General features: G+C 47.0%; 1 protein-coding gene across 1 annotated transcript in view; it reads left to right on the top strand.

The window, feature by feature from the left end:
• Nucleotides 1-14,282, top strand: part of LOC139054377 (rifampicin phosphotransferase-like) — a 73,819-nt gene that overhangs the window by 7,717 nt on the left and 51,820 nt on the right. The window contains exon 9 of the mRNA XM_070531288.1: nt 9,408-9,512. Within this exon, the coding sequence (XP_070387389.1) occupies nt 9,408-9,512 (105 nt within the window). The remainder of the gene's footprint in view (nt 1-9,407; nt 9,513-14,282) is intronic.

Below are 14,282 nucleotides of genomic sequence, written 5' to 3'. Positions count from 1 at the left end.
AAATGCGCCTAGTATTACGGCTGCATACTGTACCCGCTTCCATTAAAGCATTCCTTTGTGCACTGCTACCCTTATTTTAAACAGGGACAAATGAAGTCATCCTGTCCCTACACACTCAAGGAAAGACACCATGGAGCCTGAACAATCAGCATAGCTTTCATGCGGGCTATGCCATACAAACGATCATGAAATAACTTCTACGGCGGGCCCCAGCAAGTTTAAGGTCACTAAGAATGCTCGACGATGCCATTTAAGGGCCGCAAGCGAAGACCTGGCCCTCAAGATCTATCGATGTAACAAGTTACCGTGTGCAACCGTTACACCGTTCGAGCCTCGCTGGAAGAGGACGCTGGCCAGGTCACAGCAGCATGTAGAGCGACAAGTGATGCTGCCACACCTACATATAGAGAAGCTGTTAGGTCGTCTACTTCGTGACTACAATGGGCATCACAGTCGATAGAAGACACGCCACTTCCCTTGGCGGGCGAAGAGCTCAAGATCAACGCTCGCCTGGCCCCTCTTGAAAAGGAAATCCAGTGTCTCAAGAAACGCCATACAGTGCTCCAGCATCATCATGACGGAACGCGATCATCGCATTCGTCGTCGACATCCATTCCTGCTCATATGGCTAACCCGGCGTCTATGTCGAAATCTCTTTCACCATAAGAACTTTTGTGCATGGTGGCGCACCATCTCCAGTATCTCACCTCGGTTCTTGTGAAAAACCTCAACCTGTGATGGCTGATGCGCCTTGAAGCGCGCCAGAAGGCATTTTACAGTGGAACTGCCACGGCATCGCTGGGAAGGTCGGAGACCAGCGTCAGCGTCTAAGAAGAGGACGCTGGTCAGGTCACAGCAGCAAGTAGAGCGACAAGTGATGCTGCCACACCTACATATGGAGAAGCTGTTAGGTCGTCTACTTCCTGACTACAATGGGAATCACAGTCGATAGAAGACACGCCACTTCCCTCGGCGGGTGAAGAGCTCAAGATCAACGCTCGCCTGACCCCTCTTGAAAAGGAAATCCAGCGTCTCAAGGAACGCCATACAGTGCTCCAGCATCATCATGACAGAACGCGATCATCGCATTCGTCATCGACATCCATTCCTGCTCATATGGCTAACCCGGCGTCTATGTCGAAATCTCTTTCACCATAAGAACTTTTGTGCATGGTGGCGCACCAGCTCCAGTATCTCACCTCGGTTCTTGTGGAAAACCTCAACCTGTGATGGCTGATGCGCCTTGAAGCGCGCCAGAAGGTATTTTACAGTGGAACTGCCGCGGCGTCGCTGGGAAGGTCGGAGACCTGCGTCAGTGTCTAAGAATAGGGAAGCTGTGTGTTTGGGCTCTACTGCTTCAAGTATCCAATGACCTGCCGTCGTTTTCAGGATTTGTGGCATACTCATCGCCTTCAATGTTGGATCATCGGAGTGCTACGCCTGATGTCTCTCTAGGAAAGGAGCCGATGTCCCCCTAGGAAAGGCTGAAGCTTATGTAAGATTAACTCTGCAACAGACCCTCGTTGATCTTTCACGATGGTGCACATTATGGCCAGAAGTCGTGACCGTATTTGTTTGTCTCCAATGCATGGTCGTTATCATCATTTCGTACTATGCCCGCCCCTATAACATTCTTCGCGCTCGGTTGTATCTTGACTTGTTGGCGCACCTACGACCAAAACATCTTGCTTGTCCCATTATGGTACCGGAAAATTTTAACGCGCCGCACACCACATGGGGTTACACCATTTGCAGAGCGCGTGGTACCTGTGTGCTGGACATATTTATCGACGCCCAATTCACGCTAGTTAATGATGTGTCAGTGCCTGCCCGACGACGTGACCACCCTCGTGCGACGCCACACTCGCCAGACTTATCTTGGTGACTAGGAAGGACGACCGTCTCATGTGAACTCTCTCTCATCATGTGAACCCGACTGCTGGGGTAGCAACCACCACACGATTCACCTTGGCTTATCTTCGGTCGGAACAGGCCGCCTTCGCCGACTTTGTGAAATGGTGGACTGGGCTCGATACAGTGCAGTATCAGAAAGCACTGTATCCGACTGCATGAAGGACCGATCCCGTTATTTTATTGTGGCACTAGTTGAAGCAACATGTGTGTTGTGAGTCGATGAATCGCAAATCGCTCCAGGTTTGCAACTCATACCTCTCTGGGCATCGCGCTGCTATTCAGAACTTAAATCAGAACGTGACCCTACATCAAATGCTCTTTGTTTGGAGGCCCAACGTCTTACTGCAGCAGGTCAGTGCCGTTAACACCGCTTAGAAAATGGCCGCAGGATGGACTGGTGCTCTTCTCTCGGTCCTTCGTCTTCCAGTGCCCCTATTTACCAAACCTTCCGAGTGATGGAATGTGTAGGTGCCCTCCAGAACCCACAGCCTGCGTCCTTTTAGCATCTGGCCAGACACCACCAGTATTCCCTGAAAGTGTTGCCGTCACCCTTTTTCCTACGTTGAACACGCCAACGCCTTCTTTCATTGTTCAAAACGGCCCTTGCGCGGGCGCTGGCCCCCCGGCTACGCTCGCCGAAATCAAGGATGTGCAAGATGCCTTCACTATGGCAGTATAGACCTGTCGGTGCCATGCAGGGCAGCAGGAACCGATGTCATACTGTATGAACTAAAGAAAAACACGACTGGGAAGTTTCTCGATGTGCTGTTGGAGGCCTTGAATGAAGCTTGGGCTACAGGAGCCATTCCTGATCCTTGGTGGATGCAGAAATGTTCCCCGTTCTCAAACACGGAAAGCCTCTAGACAATATCGCCCATATACGACCAATAGTTCTAACGTCAACGTTAGGCAAGCTGATGGATCGTATGCTTGTGACACTTGTTACATGGAGGATCGAGTGATGCGCCTGGTATCATCATCCTGGTCAAGGCTGGTTCCGTACTCATCCGGGCACTGAAGATGTCCTTGCGTACCTTTCTATGGTTCTCATCCAAGGAAGTTCCCAAAATATTCGAACCATACTGTCAATGTACATTCGAAAAGCCTGTGACCAAGTGAGCCAGAAAGCAATTGATGGAATTATCCATTAGCTTCAGTTCCCCATCCTTGTCTTTATATTCGTCGAAGCCTACCTGCACGCTCGCACGCTCCCCATTCGCATCGCTGGAAAAGCAGCACGTCAATTCATCGCACATTGTCGTTTCTTGCAAGAATGTATTCTCGCACCAGCCCTTTTTAACACCGCCTTTCTTCCACTAGCTCGGAAGCTAGCGACGGCAGATAATGCACAATACATCATGTATGCAGATGACGTCACTCTTTGGTTACTTCATCCTGAAATCTTCCGCCAAGACCAAGCGCCTCAAGAGGGCCTCAAGACAGGGCTAGAAATGTTCAAGGGCACGGCGATGTACATTCCAGTAGTTAGTGAACAAGTATGAGCACCGTCTACTGGCATTCCGGCGTCTTCAGTTAATTCTGAATCAGCAGCCACTACCCAAGGCTTGCACGATCCGTGGACCCGGCCTTGAAATGAATGCATCTGTATGGGCGGGACCATGGGTAAAAAATGCAAAACAACATACGCCGGGTTGCGAAGAAATCTGGTGGAGCAAGCATCGGCCTGGCTTGCCTTGTTGGCTGTTCTGTGTTGCAACCAGGGGCCCAGTTCATCATCTCACGAAGACAGAATAGGCTACCCTTGATGTCATTAATCACGAAGCGATGCGACCCACAAGAAGACTACCATGCCTCACTCTGCTGCCAAGCCTACAGGCCGAGTCCCAACTCAACACTATCCACAAACTCGTGCACAAACGTCGATGCACGCGTGCCTTTAAGCCATCAAAGTTTTGCCCGGCTGTTGCATTTGCCTGGTACATGAGACGTGAAATAGACTATCCAGCTTCTATGACACTTTATGTAACTCCGTGGAACCGGGTAGAATTGAGCGACAATAAGCCTCTTAGTCGTGACATGCCTTCAGGGGGTCCCTCGAGCAGCCCTGCCTCTGCCCCTTGAAGCCGGTTTGGCAAACCACCCAGAGTTTATAACGTACCCACTTCTGTATTTTTCTGGAGATGCCTGCTGACAACTGATCCGGAAAAAAGGTAATCTCCCACGTACCACACGAGCTTTTATATCTCTGTGTGGGTCAAAGTTCTCTGGTGACTTAAACCCCCAAGAGAAGATCGCGTTACGGAGGCAACGCGTTGGGGTCACGCTCACTCCATCTGTGGCTGTTCTCTAGCCACAACCATACCATGCTCCTTACGACATACATCGTGCCAATTTGGTGTAAGTACAATCTAAAATGTGACAATGACACACCTTCTGTAGATGTACCCAGAACTTGACCTAAGCCGTCTCCACGGCCTGCGGACCGCACGTCTTCGGCCTGGCCGCCCACCCAACCTTGAACGTTGGATTCATGGGCCATATCATCGCTCACTTAATACAAAGATACGGTTGTCGCTCCGCCTCCCTGTCACTATCTCCTAAACATATTTAGGTACTACAAAGCACTTAAAGCCTGAAAACATTGCTAAAAGTTTAGCCGGAAGCATTCGACGGTGATGTAATATCTTCCCATCATCTCGGGCAGCGCACTGTGCCAATTCTGAAGGCTGTGAAAATTGTTACTCCCACACTGTGCACCTGTAAATCGTGTGAACAATCAAAAGATATTCACCACAACAGAAAAATGGAAAGAGCGTGCGTTATCTTCACTGGAGAATTTAGTAATTATTGGTGACTCTATAATTATATGTCGTGTAAGGTATTTCTCATTTAAAATAAATGCTCCATTATTTATTTTTCTGACACCTATGTTACCTGTCAGAAGGTTCAGAAGAAGCTAGTGAGCGCGCTACGGGAGATTGAAGGAAAGTTACTACGCGCAGCCTTAGGAGACAGAAGGACCGTGAATTAGATAAAGAATTAGATACCAAATGGGAGTCGCTGATATTGCAGTTGTGATCAAGAAGAAGACGTCGATATAGTCCCAGTGTGTAATGCGTCCTAGAATTCGCCGCGCAGCTAACCGGTCTCAACGAGCGCAACATAATTAGTGGCAAGGGAAATATGGAAACGCAGCTGAGAATCGCAAAGTACTACATTATGTTGTGGGATTGTAAAACTTGCGAGCATAGGATGTAGTTCGCTTCAGCAAAACTAGGGCGTCTGGGGCACTTAATGTAATGCTATTGCCATCTGTTTCCATTCCATTTCTGCCACTAGCCCTCCGCAATTAGTCATCAATGTCGAAGCTCCGCCCACTTTCCTGTCTGTCACACGAAGTCAGAAAACATCAGAAACTCACCACACTAACGTCACGTGCACGCACTACAGATCCACTCATGTGCCGAAGAAAATTGATTATTTTTCGCACTAGTCGGAGATTGCCCCGTTACAAAAAGAATAGAAGATGGCTGATCGCTGATTGCTCGGGCACTGGCTAGTTAGGCCCTCCGGAAATAAGGGATTTCGTTGCTTATAACAGAAATGTTTTTGTGACAGTCTAATATTGTCGAGATCTTCGGGCACGTATGCGACATTGTGCTGCCAACTTTTCGTCACTGAGAAATGTTGTTCATGGCCGTGTGAATAAGATGAAAGGCAACGTATATTTTAGCGACATTTTTTTTTACTCCCGGTTGGACGCCGCTACAATTTTCGACCAGCGGCCGCAAGCTAAGCAAGGAGAAGCCGACCAATTGGAGACGCAGTCATCATTCTCTTCGCCTATTGTGTATTCACTGCGCTGCCTCGGGCCCCCAGAAGTGTCTTCACTTCTGCGCTCTCCTCACCTCTTCCCAGTAAAATAGATAAAAAACCTGTTCATGGGGAGAAATCCTATTCCATTTGAAAGCAAAGAGAAGTGACATCTTGTGGACGACAAAAACGTTTGATTGGGCAGATAAGCAACGATGCGGGTCACTTCCTGGTGTTTGACGTAATTTTGGCGGCAGGAGATTGGAGCAAAATCAGAGTGTAATAGGCTTACTTAATACGGCTCCAGTTTTCTGCGACTGCTCTTTGCAGCACCGAACGCCCCGTAGATGGAGAATTCCTATGCATAAGATGAAATGTCTTTCCGAAGTTAGTAAAGAACAAGACAGGCATAGCAGACTAAAGTTGTCCTTCAGTTCCTCGACATGTTTACTGCGACAGCAGCAGAGTCTCATAGCGGAACCCATCACCTTCCTTTATTTTTTTCTGCTGATATATTAACGCTGTCGTCGAAATAGCTCCTTTGCGAGTCTACTGAAGCAAAAAGGTGAGATGAGAACAAAGACATACACAGCAGGACACGCACTGAGAGCAAGCGAATCTTTATTGGAAGGAACACAAGGCCATCTATACTGACGTCGAAAACAACAAGAAAAGTACCCGGTTTTTCATGTATGTGCAGGTGGCACTACAAACACAAGTATCAATGCAGAAATAACATCTACTGTTCAGAGAGGCTAAGTGATGCCTCGACAACATCTAATTATCATCTGCTTTACAATTTATTTAATTTTCTCTCCTTTTGCAATAGCGTTTCGTTACTAAACCGTTACCCAACCAAACCGTTACATGCCACAAAAAAGCATGAATACTACAGCCACAATTGCTTGTTTTAAAATTGAAATTTATTAATGTGACCTATTTCTGCCCCACATCAATAACGAAGCAATTACTAAAAATAATCACTTTTGCGTCATTTTTCTACCAAGCTTTATAACATTGACCAAGTACACTAAATGAAGTGAGCTGGCCTGGCTATTTAGCTTTGCCCTCTGCAGCCGTTCACACCTGGTTTATCTTACACAACAAATCTTTTCAAAATTTCAGTCGGCCACATTTTCTCGTTTCCTCGGCGAAGATATGACTAGCAACATTGCAAACTTACTCGATGTGCGCTGGAGTGAAGTACAGCGTTGTGACGTTGGTACATCGAACAGCGAAATGAGACAACTGTTTACTTAAAATGTAATTTAGTTGCCGTATGCGTTATTGGGTAAAAGCTTCTGGGAGATTTACAAAACTACAAAAGTGGAAAACAATGGCAGGTAAAAACTTCAAGGTAATTAGTTACGTAGATGTCCAGTTGGGCGTCAGTGCCACTCTGGTCGTATGTTTTGCCTGCATTACGCCACGCTGCTTCAATAGGGCTCTAAGATAAGCCAACACACCCAAACTATGCCGTTCCAACTCCTCCGGCATTCGGACAAGGTTGTGTTGGCCGGGAGTGAGTGAGTGAGTGAAAAGTTTTATTGAGTCTTTCAAGAGTTTCGCGGTTACGAGGTCTCTGTCATCTTCATCTTCTTGGCACTGGCGACTTGAGACTTCTCTTCAGCAAGGGTGGGTCCCGATTTCAAGGCTCCACTGAGTCGTGCTGCACCACTCGCGTGCTGCACTAGGGCCCTTTGGGCCGTGAGCTCGCTGCTGGTGAGCCGACTCTCCCATTGCTCCGCACTCGGGTGTTCGTGTTTGTGGAATGCTTTGTTGCGTTCGCACTCCCAGGTGATGTGGTAGAGTGTAGGTGTGGCACCGTACAAATTCGTACAATGTGGCATAATATCCTCTGTTTTTGTCCTTTCATGTCTTTAGAGGAAAAAAGAAGATATGAGTGTTCTGCTGCCACATCGTTATCTTTTTCTGCCTTTTGGTGAGCGTAAGAACAAGGAGGTGACTGCAACACGCACGAAGATGGAGGCGTAATGAGAAAAGAGTGAGGGAATGAACAAACGTCGAAGACAGCATTCCTGCTTTCGAGTTTTATACTGTTGTCGCATTGAAAAGCGATGTCGCAACGAGGCGTCAGCGGCCAAGTGAACGATGCGATGAAGGCCACTCACGTTAACATTCGCGACAGAAACAGCAGCAGGTCATGTAAACTATGATTTTGCGAAAGGTTCTTAAACTCCTCAGAGCTTGAAGACAAATGATCGGTTTTGCCGCGCCTGCACTTCGCTTTCCACGGGCCTTCTTTCCTCTTCGCCACGTACTTCACTGCCTTTCATTTTGAAAGCTTTGGCTCAGGTTATCTCGGACAACCTGCATATCGCGCAATTAGCAATGCTCAAGGTTATTTACCCTTGCAGAACGACCTCGACGTCATAAGTGGTCAATGGTGCAGCCTATGGCACACGACCAGTAAATCCGAGGAGTGTAAGGTCACTCCCTTCTTGCGGAAACGTTCTACGTTTAACTTCTAAGACACTGTAAATAATACTGTTTTATCTCCGCCCTTATTCTATATATACTACGGATTGAATCTTACACATTGTCTTCCCTGGCATACTCATATAACGGCTATGTGCGCGAAAGCATTCAAATCTTTAGGTTATTTGCGAAGAAACTTGCGAAATGGCCCCGGCTACTGTGCGCAATTAGCATATTAAGCATTTCTTAACCCACAATTTGAATGTGGTTCTACTATTTTGTCTCCTCATCAAAAGCGCTTGATTTCGATGCTCGAATCAATCCTAAATAGAGCAGCATATTTTGTAGCTCGCAATTATTGTTGCATATTTAGGGTAGCCCTGATAGAATGTTTATTGTCCCTACTGCTGTTTAAAAGTTCGACGCAGAATAAATCTTCGTTGCCTCCTGCATAAATACGTCCACGACAATCGACCCCACTTCCAAGCTACACTGCGTCTGTCAAGTCACCTAAGCAATAGCCTTACTTTCTTGCGTATGTTCGGTAACACGCATGCCTTTAGCTCATCAGTACTGCCTCGTGCCATAAAATCAAGAACAGTCTTCCTGATAACATTGTCTCTTTGTCTAATCGTGATGTGCTTTGTGCAGAACTGTAAAGCTATGTATGTTAACAATGTGCGATGATGTTCGCAAGGTGCTTTCTATGTTCATGTGTTCTGCTGACTTGTTTCCTTTTCCACTTTCAAATGTAGCACGGAAACAATTCCGTTCCTGAATATTTGTGTGCTTTGTCTTATAATGTAAGACAAATTGCTATTTCTGATGTTTCTAAATTTTTACAATATGCCCCCTTAATCAACGGCCTTTAGGGAGCCTGAAAGGTAAATGAATAAATAAATGAATAGGAAAATAAATAAATAAATAAATAAATAAATAAAGATAAATGGCAAATCATGTGTTTTCGGCGTTTCAATGACAAGCAAATTGCATATCCTTTGAATTGAAATCTAAAGAAAGGCAGACTGGTGAGTTATGGATATAGCGAAGATACTGATATAGTGAAGACTGTCCCTAGGCCGGTACACATTGCTGTAACGAGGTTGCGCTATATCTCAGTTTTGTATATTACTCATTGCGCATGTCTCAAGTTTACGTTTCTAATGGAGCAAAAACGTTGACATCGCGTACTCTGCGTGGTAAGCGACTTTTCTCCAGTGGCTTGCAAGCCATTGGCATGTTGAACTTTTCAACTAATTAATTGTTTTTTTTACTTCCAGGGCACTGCCGGGCGGTTTATGTACGCCAGTAGCCTTGATCGATCCCAATACATACCAATGTGGGGACCAATGCATCGCTACAGCTACTTCCTTTGGTTGTCTGATGTAAGTACGGATCCCGAAGACAGGATGAAATACAATCTGACCTGATGGCCATGCTCCTGATACTCGAAAAGGGCGCCATCACCGGAGAACGTTAAGTAGTTGCAAAACATATTTGATCATGAGGAGGGCCTGAAGTGCCAAAGAACAATAAAAAATTATTAGAAACTGATTTTCTCTGAAGAAACTTTTTAAAAAAAATCGCGCGAGTGTTCGAGCGTCTTACTGTGAGCAGGTTTTTGTGTGTTATTACAAATATAGCAATGCAAGCATTTTCAGTACTCCAGCATGAATGGTTCTGATGTCTAACATCGTCACACTATTTTGGTATATGTACTTAATGAATTGACTGTGATCTTATACGTTTTCTCTTTCCATTTTGGAAAATAAATTGCATGTGTTTAATGCTGATAGAGTAAGTTCCACTGCCGCCTCACGGACTAATCCGAGACGACCACCTACGCTTGTTCTCCTAGCTCTGTGCCCGCTCTCCACTTAGGCAACTTCTGAAAAGTGGTGGGCCACGATTTTCTATTAGGTGAAGTAGTTGTCTACATGGTTTTAGACAAAAATCAAAGATTAGGAATGACGTTTCAGGAAGTTCAAGCATCAGTTTGTTGCAGCACCTTTTGAGGCATGGCAAGGTCCATATGCAAACGTGAAAAGCTATTTTACGCTATATTTAAGAATCTTTCATAAAAAAATCCCTAACCATTCCGATGCTCCCTAATGCAACATTTGAGCACAGCTCTTCAGTAATTTTGAATTTCACCGGTTGCGTCGCTCATAGTTCAGGACGAAAGCCCGAACACGGGAGCATGTATGGCATGGAGTGCATTCTCATGTGGCGGTGGCATGGGCGAAGTAGCTCATGCGATGTGGGTCCCATGCAAACGCCACTGATTTGCTTCCGTATATGGTGTCAGTGGACGCGCTCGCCCAGCGCTCTCCGCATGCCTTTGCAATGACGTCATTAGTTCACTACAGCGGACGCCACTATGGCGTCATCTCTTGGTCTCGGCGGTACACTGCTTTCATCCTAAGCCTTTCGTCATACTCTCATCCTCCGCTTTCCATCTCATGCTTTCACTGTAGCCTCCTCCTCGGATTTCCTCCTCGCGCTCTCGTCGCTATCACAGTCTTTCATCCCCGCTGCGCCCCGCCATCGCTATTTCATCCGTCGCTGTGCTCATTCGTTCGGTTACGCCGAGGGACGCCGACGCCGACGCTCAACGCAGGAACAGGCGCCTAAGAGCTGCGCTCTCAGATACTCGGATGGCAGAATCTAAGGCGAAAGATTCAGTCATATCTATACTTCAACATTTGCAAGAAAAGAAACAGTACCTAAAGGCCTCCTGAACCGCCTCTCGGGCTTGGTGAAAAACAACGTAGTCCGCGGATAGCATACATTCCTGTGAAAATCTCAGCCGAGTTCTGCAGCCGTGCGTAGCATTTGAAGCTCACAAGCGCAGCGCGAAGTCATCTTTCTCTCAGACACTTTATTTTCAACAAAAAGCCTGGTGCTCACTCTTTTGTGGTCGCTTTACTTCGTAATATTGGCAACTCCAGAATCCGCTACTTGATCTGGCAAAACTGCCCAAATATACGAAGATTGCTGCGACATCCAGGTTCGCGGTGGCTCTTTCGCTTGGTGCTGTGGTCACGTTGCTCTTTTGTGGCCACGAATACAATCGTTTCGTGAAAGCAGAAGGTGTGCTTGCTGCCGATAACCTTATTTTGATCGCGCTCGAGGATTTTAGCCACAAAATTGCGGAAATAGTCGCGCTGTGCGTGCAAACGTCTGGTATACCCAACGAGCCACATCAAATTTTTTAAAGGACGAAGAACCTTTCAAGCGAGCCGGAGGTGAAAGAAAAGGAAGTGCTTGTGTACAGTGGGTCTCCGAAAGGTGCAAGCACTTGTTTGCAAGGTTTTCTCCATTGCTGCAAGTACGGCAGTCGACGTTTTCGACCCTCATAGGCACTGCGACTATGTTGCAGTGCAACTTCACACTGCGACTCGTGTAGCATCATATCAGGTACACAATTTCACAATATGTAGGCAGTAACGTCAGCGGTGCTTTCAGAAGTTATATACGGATATTCTGAACTGATAGGAGGAGGCTAAAAACTGGAAATTTACCTTGTGAATGTCTAGGTGCAGAAAAAAACGAGAGTTCCACAGTAAGTTGTCACGTGTGATAAGGTCTTCTGCGTTCGATGACTGGCGCTTGCTCTTGCTCCCAGTACGGAGAGTTCGAGGTATGTTCCGGGCTTGGGGCAACAGCAGACACCCATCGCGCGCAGAAATGATCAAAACCTGTGAAACCCGGAAGGGGAATAACAGCCAATCAGGCCGAATTTAGTTTCTTCCAACAGGCTTCCAAGATTTAGCGAGGGTTTTCTTTTGACGGAGTTACTTTTATTAGTGTAAATACATGACTTCGAAACGTATTGAACCAGTCGTAATGGAATTTGGCTTAGTGCACAGTGTCGGAAACCAAACCAGCTGCTCTGCGAGCAGGTAAAACGCCCTAAAGCTGGAACGAGTGCTGTTTGCAGTTGCTTCTAAATTTCTTGCGCGGAAATAAACTGACCACTCACCTATTTGAATAATAAAAATTGGAGGACGCTTAAGCTTCGCCTTCAAGAGTGGGACGCGACAGCGTTCCCGTCGACCCGCCAAGGGGTATAAGACAATGCGCTACGGCACAGCGATCACTTACGATGCGCCCCGCATCGGACTTAGCGCCCACCTATCACGCGGTGAGCGTCGAGCAACGCAGCGTTCGGCGCGGCAACGAAACGTGCGCCTGAGCGAACGGAACGGACCAAAGAACTCGGTGTCTCGGAGGGGAAACGATCTACGCCAGCCAAACGTCGTGATCGGCACGGGCAGAGAGATAGATAGTAATCTAAACCGGGAGCACGGCGAAGCGTCGTCAGGGGAGAGGGAGTCCCGCGACGCGCCTGGCAGCGGTCCCAATGCGCGCGCGGCGCGCCTCCTGTCGGGGCAGCGCCGTACATTGAGAGGAGGGGGTCTTCTGTGTTTGCCGCAAGATGGCTCTGCGTGTGCGGAAAGCGCAGAAGAAATGCAGCGGAAACGCACTTCGCAACTCGTGTAATTGTGACTTCTGTACGTTACATGTTCATAATTACCGATATACACCGCAGTATAACTTTCCACGGCTCGTTTCGAAGGCAACACCGCATTCACTAGAGGCGCGTTTGCACCGCTTGGAAGCATCGAACTCGTGGCTGAGTGGTAGCGTCTCCGTCTCACACTCCGGAGACCCTGGTTCGATTCCCACCGGGCCAATCTTGGAAATTGCTTTTTATTTATGAAGCGCCTGCCATGATTTATCGCTCACGGTCAACGCCGCCGACGCCGACACCCGACGCCGACGACACCGGCTTTTCTGCGACACGAGCTCCTTAACGCTATCGCGTTAAAACAGCATTTTCTGCCTCTAGCGCTAAACTAAAGCATGCTATGAAAACAATATGCAGCTTCGCGGCATAGCATGTGTCATGGCCAACTCCTGAGCTTCCGAAACAGATGTCATTCCCGCCACCGTGTGTGCAGAGAAAAGCACATTAGCGAGAATATTCCTGCGGCTTAAAGCATTAGTGCCACTAACGCTGGGACGGAAAACTATAAAGGAACAAAAACCAAACGAAGCTTGAGCATACGTCGCTAGAATTTATCAAAGATTCTGTTTGAGAAAGGTGCACTCCGCCATTTGCAGCGCCAGCAAGAGATTTAATATAAACAAACAAAACGCAATTGTCTACTCGCCGGGAATAAGCCGACCCGAGTGAAGTGTTTCGAAGAAACCGATATGGTATCAGTCATCTTTTCTAAATGCAAAAGTGTCTTACCCAAGTCGCTCCCATATGTGCGTTGCCTGCTTCTTTCTAGAAAAGATTAAATCATAGATTGCTGTCTTTCCACCATGATGGCACGCATAATAATACACAAGAAAAGCTTTTCGACATCTGTGTGTTTTTTTTTTATTTTCGAGCTTGTGAGCGGTGGCATCGCGACGATATTGCAACTACGAGGCATTCAGCGTACGTCGTCATGGGACACCCTGTTCCGCTTCAAACCTGAACCTCGATCGGCTCTTTCTTGGTGCAGCCATACGCGGCTGCTATTGGCCAATAGCTGACGTCAATCAAGGAGGGTGTTTGTATCAGTGTGCTTCTTCCTACACTCTCAGACAAACGTACACCCTTTGGGGTGTATATCTGCCACACAACAATAATCGTCGTCTGCCTTGCTTGCGTTTCCTTTCTTGAAAACGCCATGCCCGCTACTTTCCTGTCGGGAATGCTATGTGATGCTGACAAGACGCATGCCGTTCGTCACTGGGAAGTACCGGGCTTGTAGCGTTAATGAAAGGAAATGCGGACGTTTATTGTTGTGTGGCAAGGTACAACTCAAAGGATGTAAACTTTTCTTAGAGTGTATTCTTAGACTATATATTCATTGACGAAGTTTTATCAACAGGCAGACGTAAGCGAAAATCTGCTTTCGAATTTCGGTAATAATTACGCACTTCGAAAAATAGCCGACTATCGCCTGCTAACGCTCGGCCGCGGCCACACAAGTAGGAAATAAACTTTTCTACCCTGCTTATCGGAGTCGTAGCCGTGGAGTCTTGCTCATTTCGACAAGGTTTGAACGCTAATCTAGATTCGAAGCACACTAAACTTAAAGAGGAAGCTTTCGCTCGGGTGCTCCTATATAAATATATGGCAAGGATAAATA

Source organism: Dermacentor albipictus, chromosome 1 (assembly GCF_038994185.2).
Source record: "Dermacentor albipictus isolate Rhodes 1998 colony chromosome 1, USDA_Dalb.pri_finalv2, whole genome shotgun sequence".
NCBI classification, from domain to species: Eukaryota; Metazoa; Arthropoda; class Arachnida; order Ixodida; family Ixodidae; genus Dermacentor; species Dermacentor albipictus.
The sequence above is the reverse complement of the archived record's forward strand: the minus strand, read 5'-3'. Positions and strand labels throughout refer to the sequence as shown.